Here is a 13,284-nt window from a genome sequence, read left to right as displayed (position 1 = left end):
TTAATAAGGTGCATTGTCGGAGCCACATTGCAGCCAAAGGCAGCAATGCCCCCACAAGGAATTTTGAAATTTAGATATTGTTATGTAGTTTTCTTAAGATATATCTCCCAAAATAAATCAATGCTCCCCCAAAGTAATATAATTTGTCCCTAACTTTTACTTATAATAAAATTTAAAAGCATCAAAATTGATCTCAAGTGCAAAAATTAGACTCTGTTTTTTCTAAAAATAAAAATATGTATAAATAATATAGTTTTTAAATTTAATATGTTTGTAAAGTGTCGCTGCTTTTTTTTAAAAGTAATATTTTATTGATGTTAAAAATAATAAACCATAATAGCTTATTAATTTATTTATATACAGAAAATGAGCATAAAAATATCAAGAAAGATATTAACCCCGTTAAGATAAAAGTTAAACTTGGTAATATTTAGCTTACGTACACAAAACTCTACAATGTTCTCCGAATTTAAAGCAGATGGTCAAGATTTCCTTATTATAGTAATTTACTCATTTAATTATTGTGTTAATGTTAATAAATAGAATAAACATTATAACACTAAAAGATAAAAAAACTGCAATCAAAACTAAATCTTTAATCTTATAAGTCAATAGCTTATTGAATATATTATCAACATGAAATTTTTTAAAACTTTAAAGTTATATAATCTACTTATTTAATTTTATTAATCAATCAATTTGGATTTTTATTATTTATTTTCATGATGAATTTCATAGCATTCCAGAAAGAACTCTATCTAATCAATTTGCCTCATTACTCTCCTCCATTGCTTCAAATTCTGTTGCCCCTACTCTGTTTAATTTGTAGGCTATCCTTTCTTCTTCATCACTACAGCCATGCTGGTAATCTTCTGTAGCCAGCGTTGTGCTGATTGTTAGCCCCTGAGTAAATTTTGTAAATCTTTATAGTTATGAAATCTTGAACAGCCTTTCAAAAAAAAAATTAATTTATCTCACTATAATATTTAGGTGGTGTTTAATATCTTACAATGCAATATAATTACAAGTAATATGATTACAGAAAAGATAATATTACAATATTTGATATATAAGCAAAGTAATGCTTAAAATGTAGGGAAATAACATTGTAATGTTTGGTTTACAAGTATTTTGCTAAGAATGTAATGTCAATTTTCAAAATTACTTCTATTTATTAAAATGCAAGTTTAATATATTTATATTTTTTATTATTAATTTTTATATAAGATCATCTCTTAAATATATTTTTAATGTCATATATGATATTTTTATTTCTTATTATAATTTTTATATTTTATATTTTATATTTTATTTTAATTTCTTTTTTTTTAAAAGATAATATAAATTTTATTGATAATCACTATCCATCATCCAACAGAGAATGGCTACTGAGAGTAACAAAGAGACATCCCTCAATATATATATATAACAAATTATAACATTGCAAAATATAATACAATTTGATTGTATTAGTTTTGGACTGTAATCATATTATATCTATTGGTTGTAACATGATTGCATTACAATTTTACATTGCAATTGTTTGTTGCAAAACAAATATTATAATGTAACTTAATTGAACACTTTACAAGAAATGTATTCTCACTTTTCTCATACCAAACGCTACCTTAGCATTAATTGGTTGGGATGTTGAATTGTAAAGGTATGGTATCTATTTTTCGCATAGGGAGAACTGTAAGGGTAGAATTAATATCTATAGGTTTGAATTGAAGGCTGGCAAGTAACTGTTGGTACTGGATTCTCTTCTGAGCAGAGAATTATGGAACAAATGACTCTTTAACGCTTGTACTAACTTTAAGTGTTACGACTCAAGGTAACCCATATTATGAATGAAAATTTTAAAGTTTATCCAAAAAAAAAATGCAAAGATGGCTTCACCTACTAATGTGAATTAATTTTTAAAAATTAAATAACAACAGAGACTAACAACATCAATTCATAAAAATAAGTATTCCAAGAGATGTTTTCTAATTCAATTAAAATATAGATTGAATTTTTTTTAATATATCATATTTTAATAAGTAACTCTATTTAATTTTGTGATAATCTTAAATTAAAAAATTTTATGATCATTTTCATATGAAATATGATGAAAATGATATATACACACGTGGACGTGTGTTTGCACTACCTAACAATCTTAGCTCCGTTAACGAAGACCTTGACTTGTTTTAAAGAGAAATGAGAGATAGGGAGAAGACCTGAACTTCCCAAATTGAGGGTTACCTTGCAATCTTGGCTCCACCACTGGAGACGTTAACTTGTTTCAAAGAGATAGGGAGAAGACCTTGACTTCCCAAGTTGAGGGTTAGCTAGCAATCCTAGCTCCACCACTGAAGACCTTGACTTGTTCCAAAGAGAAAAGAGAGACAAAGAGAAGATGTAGACTTGTCAAGTTGCCCTCACTTCATCTACTTATCTCCTGTATATGCTACTAAATTTACAACAAGCAAATGGTCTTGATTTTTCATATAAGCAATGGAATTGAATGAAATAAAATTCTTCTTAAAACTGACAAAATTGATCCAAATCTAAAAAATCTTGCTCGACCAATTTGAACTTGATCACAACCTAACTTGATTTGATCAGGAAAAGTCTATTTCAATAAAACTTAAGATGATTTGAATCTAATATCTTAAATCTGAAATGATTTGAATTAAAAATGACTTAAATGACTATCCTCAAATAATTTAAATTTAAATTAATTTTACTTTAAAATTCAATAATTTGAACACGAATAACTCAAAATACAAATAACCCTAATATCAAACCGAATGACCAAATCCAAATGACCTGAACACGAGATGATCGAACTTAAAATTATTTGAATTTATTTTGACCCAAAATGGCTTGACCTAAATGACCCGACCCATGCAATTGCCACCTCTAATCAATCTTATTTGCAACCACTGTAATAAAATTTGTTGTGGTCTATTCTTACAAAGTAAAGCAGGCATTTACTGTTGGAGCTATAAAAATTTTCCATAATTAGTAGCACAATTGTAATTAATATGATTTGGATGTTTATTTCCATAATTATTCGCCCTATAAACAAATTATCTATAAGTTTTTATTTTTGCTCATCAATATCTATATCTCATTTATCGCTATAGCAAATATTCACAATTTCATAATACAAGATATCATTTCTTGCAACATCCTAAAGTTCTGTTAGTTGTGAAAAAAAATATAATCTTATAAACTAAACATAGAACTTTTAATAATAATATTTTTAAGCATTTCAAAAAAATAATAATAATATTTTTAAGTATGGTTGTATAGTGAAAACTATTTAGTACATTGTTAAAAGTTAATTATTGGGCATATGTTTATTAAATTATTTAAAAATAAAGATGTTTGTTTTTAATAATAATAAGATGTTTGATTTTACTAAATTATTGAGCATATTTTTGCATTTACGAAAGAAACGAAAAGAAAAGACGGAAGGAGGAAACAAGCCAAACTAGCCCAGATTAAACCTGGAGCCTATTTGAAGTGTGCTGGCCTAAGCATTGAAGCCCAAAAGTAGAAAGAACGGTTAACCCAATTGTGAGTTCATTTATTTTTTATATTCATTATATAACTAGAAAAAGTCCCGCGTTTTCTAGCGGTTTTAAAAATTTTATATACACTAGATATTAAAAATTAGAGTAAAATACACTAACATTTTTTATTTTTTACCATAATTATACATGAGTCTCAATTTTTAAAATAAACACTCTTTTTCAAAAAATATTTTTTTTAAACACATAATTCTATCATTAATCAATAGTCAATATTTTTATTAATTTAATAATATAATAATATTTTTAAAATAATTTTACTTTTTATTAATTTTAAAAATTATGATTATATAAAATACAATTTCTTTCATCCTTAACTATTTTTTTATCTCTCTACCCAACCTTCTCTCACTAAATTTTCTCTAGCACGGACGATAGTTGTGAACGACAACAAACGTTCTCCGAGTAGATCCGGTAACAGGAACGCTAGATCTGGCGCTCTCGAGGCCAGATCTAACTTGGGGACGCCAGATCTGGTGCTCCCACAGTACCAACAAGCGATGGAAGGGCCTTTCGGTGCTTGGGAACGTTGGATCTAGCATGGAACGTCAGATCTAACGTTCTTGTGGCCAAATCTCGCCGAGAATGTGAAATTTGGTGTTCCCACAGCGCCGCAAGTGTTGGAAGGGTTCCCCAACCAGATTCAGTGTTCCTGCGATGCTGGGGAACCTCGACAAGTGCGAGATCGTATCAAGGGTGGCCAATCGATATGAGGGAATGTTGTTGGCCTGCTCAAGGGAAAGAAAAAAATTTTAAAAAAAATATTGTAGACATATCACGTTTGAATATTAACGCTATTTACACATTTAAGACAGTATTTATTTTAAAAACTTATGAATCCACGTCTAAATATGATTAAAAGTTAAAAGTGTCTATGTATTTTACTTTAAAAATTATGAATCGATTGTAAGGATTGTGAATGTTGTTATTGATATAACCTTACTAATTAAGATTTGACACATGTACAAATAATTGTGGTCAGTAAATACACAAAAAGTATCATAATATGTACAAAAATTATTCTGTTCATCAATGAGCAAGATATCTGAAAAGAAAAAACAATAACTCAGCATATTAGTATTTAATATATCTACAAATAACATTGGTTACAAAATGCAAAAAAATTATTCGTGTACGTCACGGAGCAGGTTGTTTGAAAAATGGGATAAAGGTCTTGTCCATGCATTAGCAAGCCATGGAAACTGAGGAGGCACATGATTCCAAAGATCTAAATTTAATATATTACACAGCAATGAGTTACCACAGGAAATGTTGCTGACCTGGTAAATTATAGGAGATCCCGACAAAATATAACCAAGGTTCAGGAATATATGCTCATACCAAGAAAATAGCTGCTCCAAAAAATTTACATAAATTTATGAGATATAATTCATTAGATGCTTCACTAAATATCTAGTTTTGAATGAGATTGTGCGCCAAATTATACAAAAAACATTTTTGCTTATGAATATACAATATTATGCTAAAACATATAATGAACTTGCTGACAAATCATCTAAAAATTCAAATAGAAATAGATATGTCAGTGCCAACCCTAATGGTTTACAATTTAGAAACATAAATAAATACAAAAAGCTATAACATTGTTCAATCATAAGATAGCATAACAAAACATTGATACCTATGTATCTTACAAACCAAAAGGCATATCATAAAAAAATTTAAACAGAAATAGATATGCTAGTACTACCATTAGGGAGTTATGTATTGATTCTTTAAACACTCTATGCATTTTCTGCTAACATCATCACACCAGAAACCTTGGGAAGAAAGGCGAAACTGAAAATTTGCTCAAAATATAGAATAAAAGAGAGGTGCCTTTGTTTGTAACAGTGAAGATTATTTTGACCATAACAAACCAACCCTCACCTATAGCCTCAACCAGCAACCAAATCACTTGGGCACAACCCACAAAATATGCCATGAAAGACGACATAATACAAGTGCAGCTTGTATAGCATTGGGAACCACAGTGTAAATAAATGCATTCAAGATAAGTGGGTTAATGGAATATTGTAAAAGTTATGTTCCATACCTGCCAAACAAAATCATCACTCATATGCCAATTTCTAAATTTTAACAGAAAAAAAGGCTGTGACATAACCTTAATGGCATTTTTAAAAGAAAAACGTCCCCTTGAATTGGCCAGAGTGGAGGCAACTGGATAGAGATCAATACTATGTAATGCCTTATAAAGCATAGATGCAAGGAGATGCAATGCAAGGGCTTGTTGCCTTGGAATTTGAATTCAACAAAATCATTAAATAACAGGAGATCAATTAGGTTATATCAAGCATATACTGCATCAGTATTTTACATTAGCAATACATAATCTAAGCAGTAACTCTGCAACATGCAGTTGCATTCACATTAGATATCTACAATGGAACTACATATCACCCAATCAATTAATAAATAAAATAGAAACTGACCGTGCTTCTTGTGGGTGTAACTGCTTCTTTAATTGTGTAACCTGCTGCACCCGGGTCCCCCTCAGTCCATAAGAAGTCACGTTCAGCAAACATTATCACCGCCTGCAATACAATAATAAAAAGGATCAAACTAAGATAAATTTAGTCATATTTTGTTCCTTCTACTTCTATAGCAAGCAAAATTTTGCATATCTTTTCTGTAGACAGACCAAGAGTACAGACTTTGATGAAAATACAAGTATCAGAAAATCAATATCTAATAAAACATAACTAAACAAATAAACAAAAGAATAATTGCGATTTTGCCTTACTTGTCTCTGGCACATGGACAAGATTATTTCAACAACAGTCCCATCCAAAAAAAATCTTAATTCCCTAACAGTCTCAACGCTTTGGCTCCAAGCATTCCACAAGCTGCCATCGATTGACCTTTGCAGCAAGGCGGAAAACAAAGAGAAAGAACAAACTGGAACAACCGAAACCCAGAGAGATAAAAAGAAGTGCAAAATAAAAGGAAGAAGAAACCAAGAAAACAACTAAAAACATCAAAAGCTGAAAAAGTAAGGAAAGCAGGAAATTTTACAGGCAAATAAACATTAATAAAAGCAAGAAAGAACCCGCATGCTAAAGTCAATGATGATATCACGAAATTCAAATGGTTTTCGACCATCTATTCTTATTTCAGAAAACAGAGTTGTTTTTTATGAAATTCTTCTCATTCACTGTCAAACGCCACGTGTTGGTCAGCTTAGCATCCACCTTTCTTTCTCAATCTTTTGCAACAAATTGACTGGAATATATTAGTAACTCACAAACGTATGAACAGAGTAGCTTGTTTTTTTTTTTTTCCTTTCAGACAATTCATCAAACAGTTTAAAATGTTCGAAATGAACTGTAAATGAGGGATTGAATACCCAAACCTTATGCGGCACAGATGTTTGTAAAATGAAAGAAAAAGACAAAAAAAATCTGTGAAAGGGAATGAAAGGAACAGTTTTCCATTTCTGAACAATCAATCCAACCTTGAATAATCAAACACTGTTTGCAATTTAGAAATATAATCATACAAAACCAGAAAGAAATTAAAGAAACCCAACATCTCCTTAGGAATATCCAGAAAACTACAGTGAAAAAGTGACCGAAAACAAGCAAAAACGCAGTAACGGCGAAGGGAGAGGGAAGCATCGAAACAGGGGCGGGAGAGATGCGAAAAAACGAAGAGAGAGGGAAGTAAGGAAACACGGGCAACAAACCCAAAGCCCAGAATATCCCTTTAAAAACACCAAAAGACTTAAACAGATGTCAGACTATGGAGGTACATGTACATGAGATTCATTATATTAAGAATAAGAATAAGAATTAAGATAAGATAAGATTCTCGTGAATGGTATTCAATCTAGTCCTTCTTCCCCTTCTTTGTGCTCCCTGACTGTAATACCGGGATGCTTTGTTCATTCCAGAAGAAGTTGTCAGGATCAGTTGAAGTCTTTACACGAACAAGCCTCTTGAAATTATTGTTGAAGTATTTGAAGCCCCAGACGGCTGCTTGTGCGTAGCTTGTATGTCTTTTGTTGTTCCTCCCCAGATCAAGATCCCGGTAGTTGAAATAGGCAGCCCTGGGAGAGTTGGAAACGTAAGGTTCCATGTACTTGTACAGCCTTCTCATCCACCCTAGATGCTTCTCTGTTTCCTCTGCTGCTGCCCAATCAAGAATGTACTGGATCCCATATAGATTCCCACTTCTGTGAGGGAAAGGAATTTCTGAACTTGATATTTGGCTCATTCTTCCACCGTAGGGTGTCAGAATCAATATCGAATTCTCTTCTTCGACAAGCATTTTGTATAGTCCTTCTAACCCTGATTCTGGAATTGGTTCCTTCACGTAGTCGGATTTGGCTTTGGAGAATTGCGTAGATGACATTGTCCTGTTAAGCAGAACATCTAAGGATTCTGTGATTGAGAAGCCAGCGAAATAAAGGACAGATTGGATCCAACTCATTTCAGTGCAGTTGTCTCGAGTTACTCCCAGCTCAGGGAAACCATCTTGTTGTTGTAGCAGAGAGAGGAGTCTTTCAGCAGTCCCAAGAAACAAGCAATCGAAGGAAACTCGAACAGTTTTGTTTCCTTTTGAATTTGCACTAGGAACTCCCATAACTACATGGATGAAAAGGTCTTGATGCAGCTTATCTGCAACGGTTTGCCACTTGTGGAGAAGTTTAGTTGCTCCTTGTTCCAGTGTCTTTCTAATGCTGAACACTGTAACAGTTGGAGGAACACGAACCAACTTAATTTTCCATGAGAAAATAACTCCAAAGCTCTGTGCTCCACCTCCTCTGATGGCCCAAAAAAGATCTTCTCCCATGGACTTTCTATCCAGAATATTTCCATTAACGTCAACTATCTTGGCATCAATGACATTGTCAGCTGCTAAACCATATTTTCTGAATATGGTACCAAATCCACCTCCACTGAAGTGTCCCCCTACACCTACGGTGGGGCAACTGCCCGCGGGGAATCCATGGAGATTACTTGAGCCAGCAATGCTGTAGTACAATTCACCAAGAGTTGCACCTCCCCCAACCCATGCGTACTCATTTTTTATGTCTAAACTAATAGACCGCATTTGGAAAAGATCTATAATTATAAATGGAACATCAGATATGTAAGAGAGGCCTTCATAGTCATGTCCTCCACTTCGAACTCTAACATGCAAGCCATATTCCTTGGAACAAATTACGGCGGCCTGGATGTGAGCTTCAGAGTATGGAGTGATCAAGTATTGGGGTTTCGAAGCATTCAGAAACCTTAAATTCCTTATGGAAGACCGCAATATAGATAAATACTGGGAGCCGTTTTGGCTGAAGATAACATCAGAAGTTATGTTGGAAGGCGGTAAGTGAGAGGAAAAGCATTGCAGAAAGCTTTCCTTGGTCGAATTTGAAGCTGAAAAGCAAACCGAGACAGATAGGAAGAGAAATAATGTTAATGTTACCATCCCAGACCCTGGAATCATCATCTTTAGAGGATAATGTGAATTCATACAGGAAATGGGCAGAAGAAAACTTGCATATATATTGCTACAAGTTGTTGAAATTACGTACTCAAGATGAATTTGAAGATTGAATTCCTGATATCTTTATCTATTCAGATTGAAAAATTCAAAGCAAAAATGGAGATCCCCAAGCTCAATGCAAGAAGATTCTTAAATATATGCCTAATTGCATAGACTTTAGGGAGTATACATTCAACGCACGTACTCCTGCAAATATAAAAACTAAAGAGATCAAATTTTAGGTAGTTGGCCCAAAGTCTAAACAAAGGAATTTACCGCCTTGACAAGGACAATATATCATCTTCGTAGACGATCGACCACCTGAAAGAAACAAAGGGAAAACAAAATAAACATAGAAAAGACCAAAACTACACCGCTTCCATAAAACAATCAACAGAAGGGGATGAAAAAAAAAGTTAAAAAATGACGACGTTTGGAAGAGGAGAAAAGAAAAAAAAAATAGAGCAAACCATCCAATTGAGTGACATTCGTCATTAATTCGGCCAACAATCCAAGAGAATTAAAATAGTAAAACCCGATCCTCCTTTTATATAATATATATATATATATGTATGTAGTATGCAACACGGCAACCTACCCCTACCCTACCTTGACTTTTCAATATTATAACCTGCATCTATCCTAGATTTATTTGACTTTTCAATGGTATAGCCTGTCCAAGCTATGTGCAAAGCTCTTCAAATGTTTGTGGCCTCTCGATGGGGTTCACAAAAACTCATCCTTGAAAGCGACTCTGCAAAGCTTGTCAAATGGGGTTTAAACCCGTCCACATTATCCAGATATTGCGTGTAAATCTATGATTAAATACTGTGACATTATTAAAATTCCCACGTCAGCGAACGAGGTTGCAGATTTTCTTGCTCAATCAGGGATGAACACAGAAATTGTCTTTATCTGGGTGACGCCTGAGCCTGATAATGACTAAATTCTATTTCTTTCCGCTTTCTTGTCTGCTTACTGATTGTGTTTTTGTTATGTTGGGCTGCTTCGTTGAGTTGGGTTGTTGGGATTACTGCTCATCAGCTATTGGTTGTTTTACTCTCTGTTCTGTTTGTCACTGGATTATTTGTGAATGAATTGACATGCTGTACAGGGGTGGGGTGGTATTGTGCTTTCTTGTTCGGCTAGATCCTCTTTTGGTTTGTCTGAGGTTTATCAAACCTCTTGTGCTTGTAGGGTGGCTGTATCTTTTGTTTTTTCGGGTTCACAGAGTGATCTAGCTGCTGCAGATTGATTGAGTTTTTGGTATCTGCAGACTCTTCTTTTGGTGGTTGGAGGTTTATTGTCCTCCTCTTGGATGTACCTTTTGCATAGCTAATGAAATGGTTCAACTCTGACTTTCAAAAAAATATATATATATATTTATACATATTAATATTTTAAAACATATTATAAATTAAAATTAAAAATATATATATTATTTATTAATATAATAAGCTAATCAAATTGGATTAGGCAAGCCTCAAGCCTAAAATTTTATGCAAGTCTATCAACGTTTATTTCATTGAATTTGACATGTACTCGTATTTTTATAATTAAAAAGTCAATTACTTTTTATCCATTACATGTGAGCTCTTAAATGTTGAAACTTTACTTTATCAATATTTATGGTGATACGTTCAAATTATACTGAGTATCCTTCCATGGTGGAGGCTTGGGCAGCCATGCATGAAAGCTTTATAGAATGTGTTTAAGGACATGGACTTTACAAGAATGTGGTTGGAAGGTGATGGAAGTGATTGAGCTAGATCTTTCTGGTATAGGTAAAATCTAAGATGCTAATGATATAAGAGAATTTCAAAATTTTAAAACCAAATTATTTCATGGGTAAAATAAAAATTGAAATTATTATAATTTTTGGAATTCAGGTGAAGGATTTCAATGATTTAAATATTTCATTTCAAATTCGACCTTCAGGAAATTTTTCAATGACATTTATTATGGTCTCCTTTTTGTATGCAATTTTTATTTTCTTTAACTCTTATTACAAATCTTATTTTATATATATTTCTTGATATTTTCATATAAATAATAATATGTATTCATTTTGAAAAATCTAATGACACACCTATCGTATAGCCTTTTCCATATATTTTTATTAACTCTAAGATCATTATTTTTCTTTTATAATTACATAATCAAGTTTCAATACTCAAAATTTGAGGTTAAAATGCACATATCCAAACAATACAATTATCAATATTGTCATTTTAAGTTGACATGCATATTAAAAATAATTCCATTTCAAAATCTTTTAAATTTCAAAGTTCCTTGCCCAATGCATAAACAATAATGAGCACAAATGAAATAGTTTGAAAATTTTACCATAAACAATAATGAGCACAAATCTAACAGTTTGAAAATTTTATCATTTTAAGATCACAACAATTTTGACAAGATTAAAAATCCCACTAAAGTCAAAATATTCTCATCTTAAATGTACCTAACAATTAACTCAATACAGTTTTATATTTATTCTCAATTTGAATGTGCCTATCTATTAACTCAATAGAGTTTTATATAACTATTAAGAAAGCTTTATTATTTTCTCATGTAGGATTATTACAATTCTTAAATAAACTAAAACTCTTATTCTATTTTCCTACATAAACTAAAATTCTTATTTTATCCCATAATTCCTATGTAGGACCTAGATAACAATAATCTAATAATATACCCCTATATCACATCTTTTAATTTGTTATCAACTATGGAAGAGCAAGAATCTATTAATATTGCACTGTCCTTGTATAATATTGCAAGTTGAACGTTATAGATTTAGTTGGGTTACCTCAATAACAAAATTTTAATGGCTTTTGTCGACAATTCTAGTTTCTTGAAACTTCACCTTGATCCAAATACTTTATAATTGATGTCGGGGCATTATGAAGACACTAATCGTGGTAAGGTTAGAAACTTCATTAAGGTGAACACCAATCTTGGTGAGGTTAGAAACTCCACTAAGGTGAATAATGGTCAAAATCTCACTTAGGTTTACCAATCCAAGATATTAAAATCTCTTACTTTTCTAAAATGAGACTAAAGAAAATAAGTACTCCTACTTACTAAAAAAATATTCTTTATTAATTTTCAACTTGAATGTGTCTAACAGTTAAGTCAAAAGAGCTTTATATAACTATTCCTAAAGAAAAGAGTCTTCTAACTTTCCCATATGAGATTATTACAATTTCTAAATAAATAAATAAATAAGAAAATAACCTAATTTTAAAATTTCTTGAAATACAAGTAAGGTAAAAGATAATTAAAGAAACCTAAATAAATACATAAATAGATAAGAAAATAACCTAACCTAAACATTCTTCAAATACAAGTAAGGTAAAAGATAATTAAGGAAAGATAATTATAGAAATAATCTTCCCTAACTTAATGTGCAAGTAACCTAATAACATACTCCTATATTATTCTCCTTAGATTAGAGAAAAAAATCACCTGCATAGGTTCCCTTGTTTAGATCAAACCTCTTTCACATCTAACACTTCTTCAATAACTCCAGCCTTAGCAATTGGAAAGTGCTAAACTTGAGCATTTATAATAGATGCAGTCCCATCAAATCCATCAAATGGATACAAGTCCGAAACATTGACAATAAGATTTATTTATAACTCAAGTGACAGCTCAATTAAGTAGGCATTTGAATTGATTTCTTTAGCACCTTTTAAGGTCCAAACTTTCTAAACTTGAGCTTGTGATAAGTACCCTTAAGAAATCTTTCTTCCCTCAAGTGCACAAGTACTTGATCACTTTCCTCATTCTTGTTTACGACGATATTGATTGGCAGCAAAAGAGTATGTTAAATTGCTGACTTTTAAGGCAGCTTTTATATCTTGCAAGTTGCTCTTATAATTCTTGAACTTGGTGACGTAATTCCTCTACTTCAATCTCGTGAACAACTCTTTGACGATTATAGCGTCTTTGTGGCATATTTTTGGCTCATATAAAAACAATAATTATGGCAATGGTGGTATGGCGAGGACATGGTGATGATGATGTGGTGATGCAAAAAAAATGATGACAGAACAATAACAAACAAAATTACCCAAACAAGGAGAGTCGAGACCTGACAACAAACCCAAACTATGCAACAAACAATGATTCTCCCATAGGCATTGTGAAGACATCAATCATGACGAGGTTATAAACCCTACTATGGTGA

General features: G+C 32.0%; 2 protein-coding genes across 3 annotated transcripts; both read right to left on the bottom strand.

Annotated features, from left to right (window-relative positions):
• On the bottom strand, positions 3,897-6,933 carry LOC18595169. Of its 2 annotated transcripts, XM_018123889.1 has the most exons (4): positions 6,349-6,933; positions 6,038-6,139; positions 4,865-4,936; positions 3,897-4,312 (listed from the first exon to the last, which is right to left on the bottom strand). In XM_018123889.1, the coding sequence occupies exons 1-4, from the start codon at positions 6,361-6,363 to the stop codon at positions 4,139-4,141; spliced, it is 363 nt and encodes a 120-aa protein (XP_017979378.1). In that variant the 5' UTR covers positions 6,364-6,933; the 3' UTR covers positions 3,897-4,138. The 2 variants fall into 2 exon arrangements, with proteins under 2 accessions (XP_017979378.1, XP_017979379.1); XM_018123890.1 differs by lacking the exon at positions 4,865-4,936.
• LOC18595166 (tetrahydrocannabinolic acid synthase) lies at positions 7,058-9,083 on the bottom strand. Its single transcript, XM_018123888.1, has one exon. The coding sequence runs from the start codon at positions 9,075-9,077 to the stop codon at positions 7,434-7,436; it is 1,644 nt and encodes a 547-aa protein (XP_017979377.1). The 5' UTR covers positions 9,078-9,083; the 3' UTR covers positions 7,058-7,433.

The sequence above is a fragment of the Theobroma cacao genome, chromosome 6 (assembly GCF_000208745.1).
Source record: "Theobroma cacao cultivar B97-61/B2 chromosome 6, Criollo_cocoa_genome_V2, whole genome shotgun sequence".
Lineage (NCBI taxonomy): Eukaryota > Viridiplantae > Streptophyta > Magnoliopsida > Malvales > Malvaceae > Theobroma > Theobroma cacao.
Note: the sequence above shows the minus strand (reverse complement) of the source record. Positions and strands in the feature narration are given on the sequence as shown.